The 17,652-nt window shown below is 42.9% G+C and overlaps 1 protein-coding gene across 10 annotated transcripts in view; it reads right to left on the bottom strand.

Moving 5' to 3' along the window:
• Positions 1-605: 605 nt before the first annotated feature.
• Positions 606-17,652, bottom strand: part of celf4 (CUGBP, Elav-like family member 4) — a 63,548-nt gene continuing 46,501 nt past the window's right edge. Inside the window, exons 3-13 of one of the 10 annotated variants that reach the window (XM_084705001.1) lie at positions 12,419-12,467; positions 9,138-9,266; positions 8,281-8,381; positions 7,599-7,739; positions 6,602-6,740; positions 6,103-6,255; positions 5,548-5,658; positions 4,485-4,547; positions 4,108-4,188; positions 2,690-2,833; positions 606-733 (exon numbers count right to left, since the gene is read on the bottom strand). In XM_084705001.1, coding sequence (XP_084561127.1) covers positions 606-733; positions 2,690-2,833; positions 4,108-4,188; positions 4,485-4,547; positions 5,548-5,658; positions 6,103-6,255; positions 6,602-6,740; positions 7,599-7,739; positions 8,281-8,381; positions 9,138-9,266; positions 12,419-12,467 — 1,239 coding nt within the window. Of the gene's footprint in view, positions 734-2,689; positions 2,834-4,098; positions 4,189-4,484; positions 4,551-5,547; positions 5,659-6,102; positions 6,256-6,576; positions 6,754-7,561; positions 7,740-8,280; positions 8,382-9,137; positions 9,267-12,406; positions 12,468-17,652 lie in introns of all 10 variants that reach the window. The other 9 variants (XM_084705002.1, XM_084705004.1, XM_084705005.1 and 6 more) reach the window with 9 other exon arrangements.

Raw genomic sequence — 17,652 nt, 5'->3', positions numbered from 1 at the left:
GGAGGGGAGAGAAAGAGAGCCTTAGTCCTGGGGGGCGAGGCAGAAGGGGTTGGGCTACCAAGCTTGTATGAGTCCTCACCTCCGTACGTCCAACAGTTATCCTTTTACTCATCTCGTCTCTTTTCATATTTTTCCCAGTTTTTGATGCATTTGAATCCCCTCCCAATGATCCTGTTGTCCATCGCTCTTTCAGTTCGGTGGTCTTTTCCATTTAATCAAGTTATGATCCCGCTCTACAAACCTTTAAAAATAAGATATTGTGTGATTACTGACATGTAAGAAATCCTATCCATTATAAAATACAAATAGTCTGAATTATATAAACTGGAAAAAGCAGCAAGAGAGAGTTACAATATTATACAAACAATTCTCCTACAGTACAATATGATTGCATGAAATGTAATTTTTAAAATTCATTTAGCAGACATTTTAATTCAAGTGTCATACAAATAGTGCATGTAGAAAGTACATATAGCTTGTACACAGCAGAGGTTCAAGATATGATAACTTTTTAAGTTAACACATCCCCCCACTTACCCGTCTTTTCCCTGTGCGTAGCGGCTGCCTTAGCCCCCAGGGCAGGGGCAGCTGGGTGGGGCAGGAGACTAGTAGGGGCGGTTGGCATCCTTCGGCCTTTTGAGCTGCACCTTGAGCCTCTTCATGCCGATCTGAAAGCCATTCATGGACTGTATGGCAGCCTGAGCACTGCCCGGGTTATCGAAACTAACAAACCCTGGGGGGGATGTGCCGAGAGAGACGAAACAAGATGGACAGGGAGAGAGAGAAAGAAGGAGGAATGTTGGTTAATTTTGATGTAAATTGTAATTTTGTGTTAGATCAAAGAAAAAACACAAGGAGTCATTGTTGGAAGATGAGAGAGGGGTGAAGGGATAGAAGGAATAGGGTTTTGAGATAAAGATTGCGTGTTAACACAAGTTACTTCAATAATTTATTCAACAGTATAATTCTTACATCTTGCAACATAAAAGACATCAGGTTCACATCAATTTCAAAATCATTAAAAACATTGTTACATTAAACTATCATCATCTTCGCTCATTACCTGTGATAAGCATTCAGATACGGTTTGAAAAACAATTCTCCACATTTTCAGTAAATTTCTTTCCAAATCAGTTTTTAACTTAATATAACTCAATAAGGCATTTCAGTATGTGATATTATCTGCGCTGTACACATACTCATATTTCAAAATGTACTGTATATTGTACAATATAAATAGTCATAAACCATTAAGAATGCTTACAAGAGGTGCACTAATCATTTCATATTATCAACTGGACATCAACATATAATCTGTATTTACAGATACATTAAACACCATTTAACAAAACGTAAAATTATTTAGGATAAGAAAAATAACATGAACCAACCTAATAACATGCATTAGATTAATAATACATTGTATACTCTCAGGTAGTATCATAAAGATTAATTGATAAAAACAGTGTACAACATCAGAGAAACTTGTACAGTTGGTTAGTATTGTGGCGCCTGAATTATATTAAAAACCTTGTTGAAATTATTAGGAATTAGGTAATCTTGTGTTGCGTCATGTTCTTATGTTGTACATGCAAGCTCAAAACATCTACTCTCAAATCTTCGAGAAATCTGCTGATTGGCTATCAAGAGTAACCTAGACTGGTGGTGTACACTATTGAAGTTGGTTCAATAGTGAAAAAGTATGACTCAACAGTCATGCACTTACTGTTTATTTTGGTTCTGTATATGTAATATAAAACCAACCTAGTACATATATAGCATACATAAATACATTTGTGTCCAAACAACCTTGTTTTATCTGTTCCTGTGAACTTGCTGTCGAAACCTTGCTACCTGTGTTTCTGGAAGTATGTACTATAAGTCACCATAAGGGCTTATAACTAGTCAGCAATAATGATTGCCAATTAATTATATTGTGGAGATTCACAGTAAGACTCAATGCTGATAGTCTGTCATCTAATAAAATAACACCATCAGTGCATGCAGTCTACAGGACAATGATTCACCCCCCCTCTCACATAAAGACAAAATAAGTATTGTCCTTATGTAAGTGTAGCATTAAAGAAGCACTCCTTGACCCCTGTTTGTGTTCGTATCTCTCTTGAACCAAGGGAAACGCATCGGCCAATATGTGCTGTGGTACCAGCTAAAAAGAGGATTTACAGAGATTAAAGGGTCAGTGTAATCCCTGCAAAACAAGTTTGTCAGACTTGTTTCCACTATCTTGAAAGTAGCCTAATGTTGAAATGAGTCAATGTCCCAGCAATATTGTTAAGGGCCAACTTTATAATTTAACACCACATATAATCAGGTTAATTTAGTATTTTTCCTGGTGATGCATACAGCTGGATCTAAACAATGGGCCATTAGATTTCTGACTAAATCAAATCAAATGTGTCAACAATTTTAGATTCTGCAGTGCATTGTCTTTTTATGGAGTACTGCTTTAATTTGTTCCCCCTCATTTGTAAGTGATGACACATTCATTCCCCATTCCCCTCTAAATAGTGTCCCCAATGTTGAAGCAACTACAGCAAATCTCCAAGCTCTCTTTCCAATGGTTTCAAAAAACGAACTTGGCTGCAGTGAAGAAGGTCATTAGTGAAAGAAGAAGAAGAAGAGGAATAATAATAAGAAGAATTGTTTGGTTTTATTTGATTTTACCCACCAAAGCATTTACTTTGGTTTGTCGCCCGATCCACAAACACTTTGGAGGAGATGACATTACCGAAAGGCAGGAACATCTGCATCAGCTCGCCATCCCCAAACTCCTGAGGGAGGTGATAGATGAACAGGTTACAGCCCTCCGGCCCTGCGCACACACAGACAAACACAGGGAAGAAGAGGGAAGAGAAGACGAAAGGAGTGGGGGGGGGGGGATAGAGAAATAATAGGAAATAGGGGGGGGGGGGATGAAAGGAGGATGTTTAGTTGGCAAAGTACATTTCATGAATTTTGTTTACATTTATACAACACAATCCATTCGACTTCCTATCTTCCTAAATTCCTATCTATTTGACTGTAGTACGTTTTATATAGAAAGATATCTGTCCATTTAAATCATTGTATTACGTTCTAAAGTGTGGGTTTTTACAGAAGGGAAAAGCTCCTTGCTCCTTCTTTCAGCTCATATAACATGGGAACCAGCACCGGTTATATGTTTTCATTGTATTGTATTGTTGCTTACTTACAATGTATAACTTAAAATGGACTCTTGTAGTCCATTGAAGGATATCATGTCAATGTCATCAGTCCATGGGTACAGCACATATTATGAACATTTTACCTGAAGGTAAATATCTCTTCTTTTTTTTACCATGACCATAGTAGAGTTAGAAGACTTAATATCAAACTTAATAAAGTTAACAAAAAGGAACAAGGTAGAAAAAGGTATCTATACATTAGGACAAATCGAAATCCTAGTATGTTAATATCTCAGTATTTTATAAAGATTTCTTCTTTTTTTGTTTCGTGTACATCTTCCAAACATATCCACAGGGGGGAGCTGGTGTCACAAGCGCAAAGTGCAATGGGTCAACGAGGTGCACATGAGGTTATTCTTTTGTTACTCCAAAACTGTCTACGAATTCCTCGCCAGAATTCCTGGAAACACTGTCGGTAACCCACTTCCATTGGAAATCCACTTGCGATGCCAAACGTTCTAAAGCACATACTACAGGCCTTAGTAATGTAACATCGCTTTTATAACAATCTATAAACATGTCAGCTTATATATTCCTAATGTATCCCAACGACGGAAGTGGATAAAGGCTCAAACATGCATAGTAAAAATGCTGTTGATAAATCTACAATGTAAAAAGACTACATAAAAGCATCTGTAACTAAGTTGTATTCATATTAAATGAGAGGTGCTTTTAGCATGCTGTTCTCTATCTGATTCTTTCCCACATGAACTGCTTTAGAAGTATTGCCATAGGCTGTTAAGTAGGGTCATGAAGGCTTCATTGAGTCTCAAATACTTTAGTAGAAGAACTATGGCGGCAAGCGAAACATTTAATAACTGTGTAAATCAAGGCAAGCATGGTTTACAATGATGTGTGTGTGTGTGTTATATACCTGCCTCACCTTCTCTCTGTTGCTGTGGTATGATGGGTGGGGGTTGGGGAAAGGCCTGGCTGATTTGCCCGTATGCAGCTGGGTAGGCTGCTGAGACACACACACAGACACACACACACACTAGCAGATCAACTAACACTCGGCAATGCGCGCGCACACACACACACTCGGTTGTATGCGAACACGCACACAATAGATCATTTAACACCGAGAATAATCTACACACACACGTTGATCAGATAAGACACAAAGGACTTGTGTTCAAACATGATACACACACACACACACACACACGCAATGAAATCTGGTAAGAGTATTTAAACCCAAGCATTGGAACATGCACACACAGAGTGCACACACACACACTCCCACTCAGAGTGACAAACCTGCATACTGCTGGACCCCAGTGTAAGCCTGCTGTAAAGGATCGGCTGCAGTAGGGCTCTGAGCTGCTCAGACAGAGAGAGACGGAGGGAGAGAGAGAGAGAGGGAGAGAGGGAGAGAAGGCGAGAGAAGGAGCAGAGAAAGGGGAAACCAAGAGGCGGCCAAGGGTAAGAAAGACAGTGTGGAAGTAAGGAAAGGGGAGAATGTGGGAGGCAAAAAAAGGAAGAGAGGATAATACTGACTGGTTAGAAACATGATTGGGGAAAATAGCATGCTGCATTTTTATGGGGGGACGTAGAAACCACCTGTCCGTACTTGTTTTAATCCCTGTCTACTTAACTTGGTGTGAATGACATCCAGCCTATCTGGTTTGGGACTAAAGCACCAGCAACTGATGTTCCTCAGACACCAAGCGGTTTCTTTGGACACCAATGTTTTGCTAAATATTCTAAGAACTCCCAATGAATCTGTGGAATCTTCTGGAACATAACGTAGAAGAATGAGAACAAATGTTGTCGTACAAGCTTGGTTAGGGCTAAACGATGAAGGGCAGTTCACCAATTAAACCTTCATGACCAACTACTAGTCACCAAATCACAGCGATGGGATGTGTCATCACAATTTTACAGTACAATTGTAAAACCCAAATATACAAATTCTCAAACCCAAGAACATGTGTATCATGCATATTTAAACACTTCCACCATGATAAACACTCACTACTGTTCCACAGGCATACAAAACTATTCACATAACGTCAATAAAAAAGTCATTGAACTTGCAAAAGCTCACCCGCACACCAATACCCACACCCCTACCACCAACAGCAAACTGCAATATCACGCAAGTCCACTGCACATGTTAACAGGAGGAGAGAGAGAGAGAGAGAGAGAGAGAGAGAGAGAGAGAGAGAGAGAGAGAGAGAGAGAGAGAGAGAGAGAGAGAGAGAGAGAGAGAGAGAGAGAGAGAGAGAGAGAGAGAGAGAGAGAGAGAGAGAGAGAGAGAGAGAGAGAGAGAGAGAGAGAGAGAGAGAGAGAGAGAGAGATATGGTGTGGAGCAGGTTACCTTCAGAGAGAGAGGACAGGAAACACCCTCCCTGAACCCCAAAACAACTCCGGGGAGCCACGCCCAAGCCGTTCTTCTCAGAGTCCTCCCGAAATACCACCTCCTGCAACACTGGAGAGAGAGATGTCGGAGGGGGAATAAGTGTTTCCTTCTCTTTAGAAAACCGCCATGCCAACCTCAAGACATACAGTGACATGACAAGCACGCACCCTCTTAAATTTGCCATAGAAACATACGTTTGACGACCGTATCTTAGCAACAACACTTATATCCCTAATTCCACAACATGTGGCAGTCTCGATGATTTCATTCGAAGGTCGCAGTTAAAGTGCGATTGTTTCGGTTTTATTACGCATGCCCTAATGCTTTGCTGAGACGTTATAATATTTTAGACGGTATATGCTACATCAGGCTTGTATCACATCTGGTATTTGTGCCAATGGATGGAGACCCTCGTGTCATACCAAATGTTGAAAAACTACAAATGAAAAACAAGTGTGTTCCCCCTCCCAGTCTGAATTGCAGGGCTGGCGTCGGTGGGGGTCAGGGACGGACCTGGGTAGGGGTGGATCCCGTTGGTGAAGACTGCCTCCGTGGGGGGCTGGCCGTTGGCCTGAGGGGGGGGCATGCCAGTGAAACCGTTGACACTGATGGGCGAGGGGATGCTGGTTACTGTAGGGGCGCTGATGCCAGGTGGGGTACTGCCACCTGAGAGAGACAAAGAGGGAGTATCGTTTAATAATGTCTGCCATCAACGTGGAACTGTCAAGATGTATTTAGCTAGTCGAAATGTTTTATGATTCGCACAACAGACCCAGAGGACTTGACAGGTGGACCTCTTTTTTGTCCAACTGTGCAATGCCTCGGAATGGACACCAATATCAAGAGACTTAAGTTTAAATCAACAAAACTATAAACTAGGTTTCAGATGGGTGAAAAGACAAATGGCACAGAATCTCAGTGTGAAGCTGTACAGCAGTTGCTTTCCCAACAGATATAGAAAGGATTGGACCTCTAACCCTCAACAACCCAACGCTCAGCCCTTCTCTCCTACCTGAGGTGGGGGTCATAGGCGCCCCAGGGATGCCGTTGATGGTGGCCATGTGCTGCATCTGGGCGGCGGCAAAGGCCGCCATGGGGCTGAGATACCCACCCTGACCTACTGATGCCATCAATGCTGCTTGTTGCTGGACCTGCTGAGGTACATACGTGGAAAGATTTAAGCGTTAAAAGATTCCGTTTAGAGTTGGAACCCTTAAGGACAAATAAATAGGTTGTATTACAGAAACTGCCCTAATCGGTAACTGGTTTGAATTGCTCGACCCCTAGTTAAACGCCACTGCTGAGCCTTATGAATGGTCTGTTGGAGCATTTATACATTATAAAATATTTTTTTAACAGCTGCTAATTTGTCTGTTGTGTTGAAGCATTTTACAAAGTGAACAATGTTTACATCGTGAATGTTAATAAAGTGTGTGTGTATATATATATATATATATATATATACCACTATTGAACAACAAAGCAGACTTAAAAGAAAAGGGCAAGGGGCTTTAAATCAACACATGTAACCACACTCAAATGACTCTGCAAATAATGAATCAGTTATTCATTATTCCTCCCCGAGTCACTTCCTTTGTACTGATAAACCTTTATTTTATCATTAGCACTCACAGGATGTTGACTCTTTAGGTATCTTTAATGACTACTTAGGATAGGCTGTGTTGAAGAAAGTATTGTTCCTGCTTCAAATTCAAACCGAAGAGTCCTTGCTTTTGAATGATGCTTTGGAATTCATAAACTGTAACTTCAGTATTCTTGAGATGGGACTATTGTTGCACTAAAATGCAGACCGTTCCTTGTTGGCACTAACCACTGTAAGTGTTAAAACGATGCAATGTTTGTCCTTGCAGCCCGACAAGGACCATTCTATATACACTATTTGTGTGTGGCTTTGTACCAAAGCATATAGCTAAATTTATGAATTTAAATCTAGATGATACAGGTGGATGATGGTTAGACCCGAGGGTGGATTCAGTGAGGTCTCTTGCCTGTGCGTAAGCCCCATAGGCGCCGAATTGCAGGGCCATGGGGTTAAAGATCCCCATCTGACCAGCCATTTGCTGCATGCGCCGGATGGTACGCTCCTTGTCCGTGTCGGCAAACTTCACCACCAGACTAGAGGAGGCACCCTACAAGACACACACACACACACACAGTACATGAGCCAGTGGCCGATACACATTATAGCGAGCACATTGAGCAAGAAACAAACATGCTTTCTAACTACATCTCCGCTCTGAACAGCTTACATCCATTGCCGACGTAAACATGAGAAATTCTTAGTTTTGAATCCAATTAGAAAAACAATGACTTCAAAGGCAGACTTTTCTTTCAACACCATCTATGAAGCACCTCTGCATGTGTCACCAGGGGTCTATCAGTCCTCCATGGAGTTCTCCACTTATAGAGAGATCAACAGAGAGACATCCACCGACACACTCATACACCCTTCTCTACTTGAGGTAATTTAACACCATATCACATTTGCATACAATTTCCTCTGTGGCCTGGGGGGGATCAAGTTATCAAGCGGCTAAGAGTGGGAGATGAAAATATGCACAGACACGCAGACTTCGTGACCGTCAATTAGCACATTGCCGGAGCAACCCGTCGTATCCTGCGATGCGATGGCACGGTAATGAACAGACAAACACATAGGCTATAACACACTGAAACACTCACTCCACTCACAGGCATTGTCTGGCTGCCGTGTAGTGCGCTGATGGCGGCCTGAGCTTCAGCATGGGAAGAGTATTTTACGAAGGCGCAGCCTGGCAGAAAGGAGGCCAGTGTTGGAGCGGCGAGGTTGGAGAAAAAGGAGAAGGGTGGGGGAGAGAAGGACAAGAGAAAAAAAAAATGTTAATATTTCTTCTACCAGTTTGTTCCCCATGTCAGATGGGTTGGTAAGAGTTTGGGTAGTTAAGACGGATGGTTCCCCAGTCAGTCCCTAAGTGGATCTCTGTTATGTCACTCAAACCCCTGTCCCTTTGGGAACGCTGAAACGAGGCTGGCGGCAGTTGTGACTTACTTATTGATGAACTTCACTGATAAATTTGAATGATCAAGCTCGCAGCAGCCATTGAACAGACCCATTTAGCTGAGTAAGCCCGCTGATGAGGCCTCGCTAATGAAGCTTACTGATGAATTGGAATGATCAAGCTTTACTGTAATCATCTGGCTTAGTTACGATGAGGCTTATTGATTGGTTGTAAGCCGACTGGATGGAGTTAATGAGGTTCTTGCATGAAGCACTCTGACAAGTTCAAGTTGTTTACATCTGGTGCTTGTCGCTAATGCTAACAGGAGAAGGCAGGCTACTGTTGGAGACCCAAAGTTTCCAGCCCAAACTTTGTGACTGTAAGCTTTTCTAATGAAGCTTAAATCCTCAAATGAGTGTGTCATAATGTAATTATTTTTCCTGTAGTAAATCCATCAGTGAAGCTTCATTTCTCATTATAAACTTTTTGTAGAGACTTTCCATTTCAAAACTATTACATATTATTTGTGGTGGAACCAAAAATATTCACCTTTGCTGTTTCCATCAGGACCTCTGAGGATGGTGCACTCCTCAATTCCACCAAATGACTCAAAGAGACGACGCACATCGTCTTCAGACTGCTGCTTGTTGAGCATTCCCACAAAGAGTTTTCTGTCTTCTAAAACAAATAGGAACTGGTCAAATCGTTGCATTGTCTACGTGATGATTGGCACATCCTTTAGAGATTTGCATCCATTTGACTACTTTTCCTCCAGTGAATTTAGGTTTGACCAACATTTCTACCATACCTCACTCATAGATCTGAAAGAAAGTTATGTTGCTTATACTTCTCCACTACTTTGTGATGAATGAGAATGTGTAAAACAAGTGTTTACAAGTGGGTGATTATAAAATACAAGTACATATACAAGTTTATTTCTGGATTAGTAAAAAAAAGGCATTGAGCAACTGTAAAATAATGTATCTGCAGGAATATTAATGAGTGTGGTGTGTGTGTGTATGTATTTGTGTGTGTATTTGGGGTCTGCTCTCTCAATGCCTCGGCCTGACAGGGTGTCCTTGCAGAGTCAACAAGACTAATCTCCGCTCTGGCCTTGCACAGGGGGGATTGTTTACAAGTGTGGGCCGGAGATCCATGATGGTGGGCCCACACACACACACACACACTTGGATATTCACGTACACTATCACACACAGATGCACACGACACATCATTGACGGCCAAAGCCTTGTGCAGTTCCCTTGGGAGGGCACCAATAAATATGACATCTCTCTTAGGGAAACGACTCTTAACACAACACGCTAACATGATGCCAGAGATGAAATCAATAGGAACCAATAAGAACCCGGGTCCCAACGGAGCGCGTGTGTAAAACGATGCACCCTGCACAGATCAAGCGCACAACCTTAAACGGGGTCAGAACTTATCCGCGGCGGCGTGTCAATCGACAAAGTTTCTTTATTCAAGATTGTTACGAAGGATTACGACAGGCTTCAAACTTCAAAACGTAGTCTTGCGACCTTGTTCTATTTAACCACGGGGGGGGGGGGGGGGGGTATTGCTCAGTGGGGTTCTCTTTTCTCTCAGCTATTCTGCCTCAGTTGGTCTCCTGCTCTTTTGACAGGGGTGGAAGGGGTATCGAGCTATGTTTCTCAGTCCATTTAGTCGACAACTTCCAGACCCCTTCAAACCTCTCTACTCGTTCTCTCTTTCTCTTCCTGCCTCGGCCTTCTCTGACACTCACAGAGAACGAGACAGAGCACTGTGCGTTTTAGGTGTAGCCGTTTTCTCTCTAAAGAAGGCACCCATGTGCAAAGCCCGACAGATGGAGACTGACACTGACAAAAAGAGAGGGCCTGGAAGACAGATAGAAAGGCAGAGGGGAGAGAGAAATGGAACAGGCAGGGATGAGGGGATACTGGGGAAGATGGCTTGGACGACGAAAAGAGGGTGGCGAGAAGACAAACAAAAGAGAAGGGGAAAAAAATGACACCGACAAAGATAAGGAAGAGAGGTTGAATGAGAGTGGGACGGAGTAACGAGGAGCAGGGGAGGAGGAGAGAGAGAAGTGAAAAGAGGGAGATGTTGAGATTCTGCTCTAGCCCTCCCCCACTAAGCATTTGTATCCTTTTCCATCCAGCTCCATCCATCACACTCGAAGAAGACCAAAATAAACAGAGGAAGAAGTCATGCAATCCCTTTCTTTCTCTCTTCCCATCTTTCCCCACCTTTCTACCTCACAGACACACTCTCCCTCTTTTCTCTTCGTTCCACCTCTCTTTCTCTCCCTCTCCCCGAGACACGCGCGCCTCACCTTCTCACTCGATATGTTTCTTCCCCTCACTAACACCCCCCCCCCCGCGTGCTCCCTGCACGCTCTACTTCTTTCTTTTCCCCCCGCCCTTGTCTCTCCCTTTCTCCGTTTCTCTTTCCCTCCCTCCCTCCCTCGCAGACTCCTCCCTTCCTGATATCTCTGCGCATATATTGACAATCTGCCTGACATGGTTTCAAGGGCAGACCCTAACTAAGCACATCTTCAGCTGTGTCAATTCATTGCGGTGTCCATTTGATTGACAGTATCCGTAGTTTTGACTATAAATCCTATCCTTTACAATGAGTCTGGACATCTGAGTTACAGTTGGGTGTCTAGTAATGAGTACTTTCACTGTGATGGTGGATCTGTTTTGGACTTGTAAGCATTGCATGGTTTGCATGGGTTTTTGTAACATACTAGGTACTTAAAACATGGGGAAACGGGATTCACTTATCTTTTTCAGTTAATTGGTTGACGGTGTACATTTAATTCTTATCAGATTTTAATGTTAGAGTGAGGCAGGTGTGGGAATCAGGCAGTATTCTCACTCCAGATTCTCTCAGCTATTCTATTCAGTGCTCCAAATGGAATATCACACTCAAGGGACACGTTGTTTACATGCATTATATCCAGGAACATTACAACACCTGTCAAAATGAATATACAGAATGTGCTGTATTATGTAACAATACAACCAGTACCATAGAAACCAGGGGTACTAAGAATTTTATTGCAAAATGTTAACAAAATCATAACCTTATGCCTCTCTTCCTTCCTCCCTCAGGAAACATTTGATGTCGTGAAGTCTCAAATATTTAGATATCATATACCATCGATGAAATACCATAAAAACATACAACCCCCTGGACAAAAGTGAACCATGTTATGCATGGTTACTGGTAAATCCAGAGTCATAAAGGAGAGGAATCCTAAGTAATTGTTCATAAAAGATTGTATGGGAGCCTAGTATCTAAAATGCAGGATCTGACTTGGAATGAATATCTGTCAAAAACATTCGTTTTTTGCTGTTGTTCTCGATTCATTGACACTCTCTTCTTGATGTTTTGAAAATAGATGTTAAAACCCAATACAAAACATTTGATATGAAAAGCCTGTTTTTTATGTTTTTAATTAAGTGAAAATCCCTGAAAACTAGCGCCAAATGTTGATCATTTACTTAATCCAAATTGAAGTACAGCTCAATTTAAACAAGAGCCATCTAAGATTTGCCTCCTTCTCTCCACTCTGCGAATGCAAACACAATCAAACAGCACACAAACATTTCGACAAAACAAGGCTGGACTCCTGTCTCCTGTGATGGGACAAGAGAACAACAACAAAAAACAACTAACGTTTACATAACATGTCTCTAGTGTTCTGGTTTTAACGTGAGTTTGCTGGAAGGGTGGGCCTGGTGAGGATGCTGAAGGGGTCACATAATGTTGACGCTAATCTGGTGTGGGCAGCCATGTTTAAAAAAGACCGAGCACTGTACCTCCTCGGCTCTCACTGTCCGCCGGCTTCACCTGGATGGGTCTGTTCATCTGCAGAGAGACAGGGAGATAGAGAGAGAGAGACAGAAATAGAGAGAGAGAGAGCGGTGAAAAGAGGGAGATGGGGAGAGTTAAAGGGTAGATAGAGTGGAGGGAAAGAATAAGAGAAGAAAAACACATTAGGGGAAACACTCCAGTTGTGCATTACATCCACAGAATGGTCAAAACTTTACAATTGACAGTGAAAGGGAGTTTTGAAAATTCCAGACGAGTAATGCCAAAATGTGTCGGGAACAGGGCAAACATCGGACCTTGACATGTAAGAAACGGATGTGAAGGGACGGAAGGCAGAATGGAGGGAAAGAAAAAGGAGGAGTGAGAATAGGGGAGCGGTGACAGAAAGGTAACTCTGGGTCAATAGTTATGAGTGTTCTCTGATTAGTTTGTCAGGAGGAGATGTATGTGTGTGACAGAAAGAGCAAGAGAAACAAAGATTATTTTGAGGTTTCCAGTAACTATATCACATCAATGTGAGTGTGTGGCTTAGTACACATGCTTAGTACAGCTTGGAAACATATCTATGGACCTGACAGACTATTAAAACAAACACACAACATTAGCAGCTCCCCAAGGCCAAAAATATTGCACTATTTTCTAATAACTCACTCCATTCCTTATTTTACTGTGCACATGACCAAGTTACTGTTGTTATTCAAAGTGTAATGTGAACATTTCATACAATGTATGAAAGGCTGCAATCCAAGAACTAGTATTTGGTGGCACAAGATTTGGTCAAATCAAACAGTTCCTACGGCAATAGACTGATGAGTTTCCTACACTTCACTACTGACAATGTTGCCCATTCTCCTTGGGGAAACTTCCACTTCTATTGATTCTAAAAATTCTCCCAAAACACATTTTCAGATGTATCTCTAGGTTTGTAGTGGAATTAATATCTAGGCTATTAATAAAAAGGTGTTTTAGTATACACTTTCATTCAAAGAGATGGACAGGGGGAAGGATATTTGACTGACATGCAGTCAAATGCACCACCACTACCACTGAGCTATACCTGCCACACTAGAATTGTTGGTCATTACAGAACAGTTGTGTTCTGACCTGCCTGAACTGTGACCAGTCTGACCAGCTTGACCTGTGACCTGTCAGACATTCTGGGTGTTTTTATAATGTTTGGAGTCATTGTCTTGCTGAAACTGGACTCATTAAGACTCATACCCTTCAGTGGAAACAACTCTTTGCGCTCGAAAATGCCTTAGTGAGCTCCTGATTTCATTATGCATTGCACATATTTACAATGTGGTGGCAAACTTGCATTGCAAGGCACCCAGCAAAGTGATCTCAAAACATCACTGAACCTCCTGTGTGTTTGACTACAGGGGCGGAAAGGTTCCTAGTTCTGGAATGCCTGGTCTTATAGAGTCTCTAATGTCCCTTTTCCACCTGCTCAACTCGATTGGACAAGGCTCGCCTTTGGTACCAGGTTGAAAAAGATGGCTCTGGTACCAGGTAGCCTACTTTGCTTTCCACTGCAGAGAGTTGCCTACCCCCTCAATGTAGCTGCTTGTCATAGCGATGTGGCATTCATCTGCCGTGAAGTTGTCTTCAACGCAACACACAGCAACTCAAGGTTGGATCCTTTTGTTGGCAACCAAACAGAGCAACGTCTGCACCTCCTTTATAGACCATTTAAAACTCTTATATGGTTACCGAATGCACCTCCCTGCCATAGTAAATGACTTGTTTGTGCAAACTTACTTGGTGAATAAAGCTTTTCTGTCTCTGATTCTGTGTGATTTCAAGGGTTGCCATATCTGTTCAACAGTTGATTGAGCTGCTTCCTTCTACATTAAGACAATCCTTTGCTGCAATCTTTGGGCACGTTTTCTCTTGGGGCCATGTTGTCTGCGGTGCCGTGGGACTTACATTTCCTATTAACATCATGCATGGTGGAAATGGGAACATGTAGCTCTCTGGGAACTCACTTGTAGCCTTGGACTTGTCCATGCTTGGCTACAATCTTGTCTGACACCCTCAGACAGTTCTCGTTGAGTTTATTTTCCTCATGCTCACGGTGGTACACAAAGGAGAGTCCTTTCCTCAATTCAGACTGGTAGTGAGTGATGTTGACATTGGAGCCACCTGCCGCTCGTTACGCTTAAGTTCCAGAGTTTAAGAGCCTATCACCTGTATGAAATATGATTTCAAACTACTTAAAACGGAACACCCAAAAGATTGTCTCGTCGAGTTTAGGGTAAACCAAAACCAAACAGTTCATTAGCAATTCATAGCAATACACTTTTCTAAAAGAAACTGTTCTTTTATAAGTGTAGGCGTGCCAATATTTTATATTATACGTATATAAAGTGCTGCTCCAATCTACCGACGGCGCCCTTCCTGGCACCCCACCCAACCCCACCCCCCCAACACCAAGGCAGCAAGACGTTTTTCTTTAATCTTTTTTCTCTCTTTTTTTCTTCACGCCGTCCGTTGTGAGAGAGAGAAAGAGAGAGAAAGAGAGAGTGGGAGCAGGAGGCCGGCCCTCCCTTCATTTCTTGCCTGTCAATCCTGGCAGCCTTCCCAGTTGACTCTGAGCTCAATAATACATGCACGCCCGCAAAACGCTCGCCGCCAATCAATTTTTAATAATGCCAATCGCCACGCTGCCAGCAGGAATTGAGGGGTGGGAAGGGAAGGAGGGAGAGGGAACAGGGAAGGGGGATGTTGAGAGAGGGAAGCGTGATGAAAACAGGAGGGATGGAGTGAGGGAGGAGGAGGGCAGGGGATTCTAGGGGACCCATTTTGGTCATTATGATGGACCTGCTGCACGGAACAAGAGGAGTATGTGTATGTTTAGCAGAGTGTGGACGTGACCTTTAACTTTGTGTTTGTGTGTGTGAGAGAGATGCTTATCTATCTATTTTGATCCAGTCACATTACAAAATGTATGTTTGTGTGTGCATATATATATATATATATATATACACACACACAAACATACATTTTGCAATATATATATATATATGTGTGTGTGTGTATTTGTATAGTGTTTAAGTTCAATTGATCTGAATTGTTAAAGTTGAGAAGTTAATGTTCGTATTCTGTCAGGTGGAGTGTGACACAGGGAGTTATGAAGCACACACAAATGGACAAAATTCTATGGAACCAATATGAACACCCCTTGAGTGCACTTGTATACTAATAAATGTACTACACAAAAGTGGACCAGCAAGCATTCTCCTTTGAGATTGATACCGGCAGACTACAAGACGTTTATTAGTCTGTATTTCACCAGAAAAGTGCTTCGAATGGCTAGTACCTAATTCCTGGGGTTCAAAATTCACACAAATATCCACTTTATCTGTTAATTCTGCAGTGAAATAAGGCAAACAGTGTAAATGTTGAACCAACCTAAATTTCACACATTAATGTTAGGCGAGACATCCGTGCCTACTAAATCTGACCATGCGCTGAAACACATTTAAGAGGCAGTGCCCCCCCTTACCACTTCCTCCCTCTCTTTTAACACCAGTAAAGCTTTGCTAATGTTTTAAATGTGTTTTGATGCATTATTTATTTCACACTGGCTGCTGATATCGAGGGGGAGAGACAGAGGAGGAAGACAGGGAGGGAGGTGTGGAGAACGAGGGAGGGAAAAAAAAACGTCGGATGGGCGGAACGAGAGGACCGGGGATACCGAGGCAGACACATGCAAGGAGGAGGGGTCCAGAGCGGGAGATTGACAGGCGGAGGGGGAGGGAGGAGGGGAGCTGTGACAGAGGATGGAGTGACAGATAGGGAGCCGCGCAGAGAGAGGGAATCGAAAGAGAAACGGAAAAAGGATTGAGTGGAATGAGTAGCAGGAATGAAGGAAGAAGAGTGAAGGGGAAATGGAGCTGGAGAGGAGGGGTGAAGGGTGGGGGTGTGGAATCATAAAAAGAGATGAAGGAAGGAGACCATGGGAGGGTGGGGGTGGTTTATGAAGACATAGACTAGGGATCGGTTCAAGGTCACAGTCTCCCAGCGAACCCCTTGGATCCCAAAGGACGTATGAAGCTGCATATATTTGAATGGTTTTATGCTGACCAAAGTGCCTTACTCTGGACCAGTTTGGTGTGAGTGTGGGTAATGCATTCTTTTTTTGATATGTGTGTGTGGGTGTGGAGGGGGGGGGGGGTTGTTTTCTCTAAAAGAAGTTTGGTTAAGATGATTTCACACCTACACATGCACATCCAACACTTGGAATTATTTCTGTTTCGTGCACAGACATTCATTCTAACACCTAGACAGCAACACGCACAAGTGTCCCCACACACACGAGTGTGCACACACACATCCACCCACTGCAACGGGTGAGAAACAGACACCTTACTGCGACTCAAAACTCGACAACTGGCCTTCATTCACACATAATATGTATACAACACACACACACAGTGCTTGTCCCCACACAAACATAGCATTCACACATGCATCGTGCCCATTTTCCTGTGACGGTAATACTTAGTACTAGGCAACGGTTTTTTCAACCTTCATCAACTGGTCCAAGGTCAGTTTTATCGTCCTGTACATTATGTTGAACACTAGCTCGGGGAAGTGGATAACTCATCCCAGACCAGTGGTTAGTGTGAGAGTAGCCATCACTGTATTGCTCCCCTGGGCTCTTCGAAGGGCCTGACAGTTGTGGCAGCTAGATGGCAGCATTGAGCAACACACGCCCTCGTTTGCTACAGTGAGTTCTCCACCTCTTCCCCTATTATACACTTCCCTGGTAGAGAAAACACCATCTCCACCTCAATTTCACACAAAGGAGCACCATTAAATACACACAGACACACACACAATGACATGTATGCCGCACACACATCACCGAATTAGGCACACAAGCCTAAACCGACACGGGCTGCCACTACACACACCCAAATGCGCGAGCCCCAAAACACATCCTTTGCACATCTGCCCCTGACAATCGGAGAAAAAGGTCTAGCTGCAGCTGAAAGCTCAACAGCTCTCTTCATTCAGACATATCGTACATGCTCGGCAGTGCTAATCACCAACCCATTGTTCACAAACGCACAAACAGTCCCCGGTTCACAATCAAAGGTCCACGCCACATCCCCTTTACGCATGCACACGTAGTAACGTGTGCATGCTTTACATAGCCACAAGCCCTCACACACTCATCTCCAAACACACAATCTCCCCACACATGTACACA

The sequence above is a fragment of the Hypomesus nipponensis genome, chromosome 9, assembly GCF_054491055.1.
Source record: "Hypomesus nipponensis isolate SF chromosome 9, ASM5449105v1, whole genome shotgun sequence".
Lineage (NCBI taxonomy): Eukaryota > Metazoa > Chordata > Actinopteri > Osmeriformes > Osmeridae > Hypomesus > Hypomesus nipponensis.
Note: the sequence above shows the minus strand (reverse complement) of the source record. Positions and strands in the feature narration are given on the sequence as shown.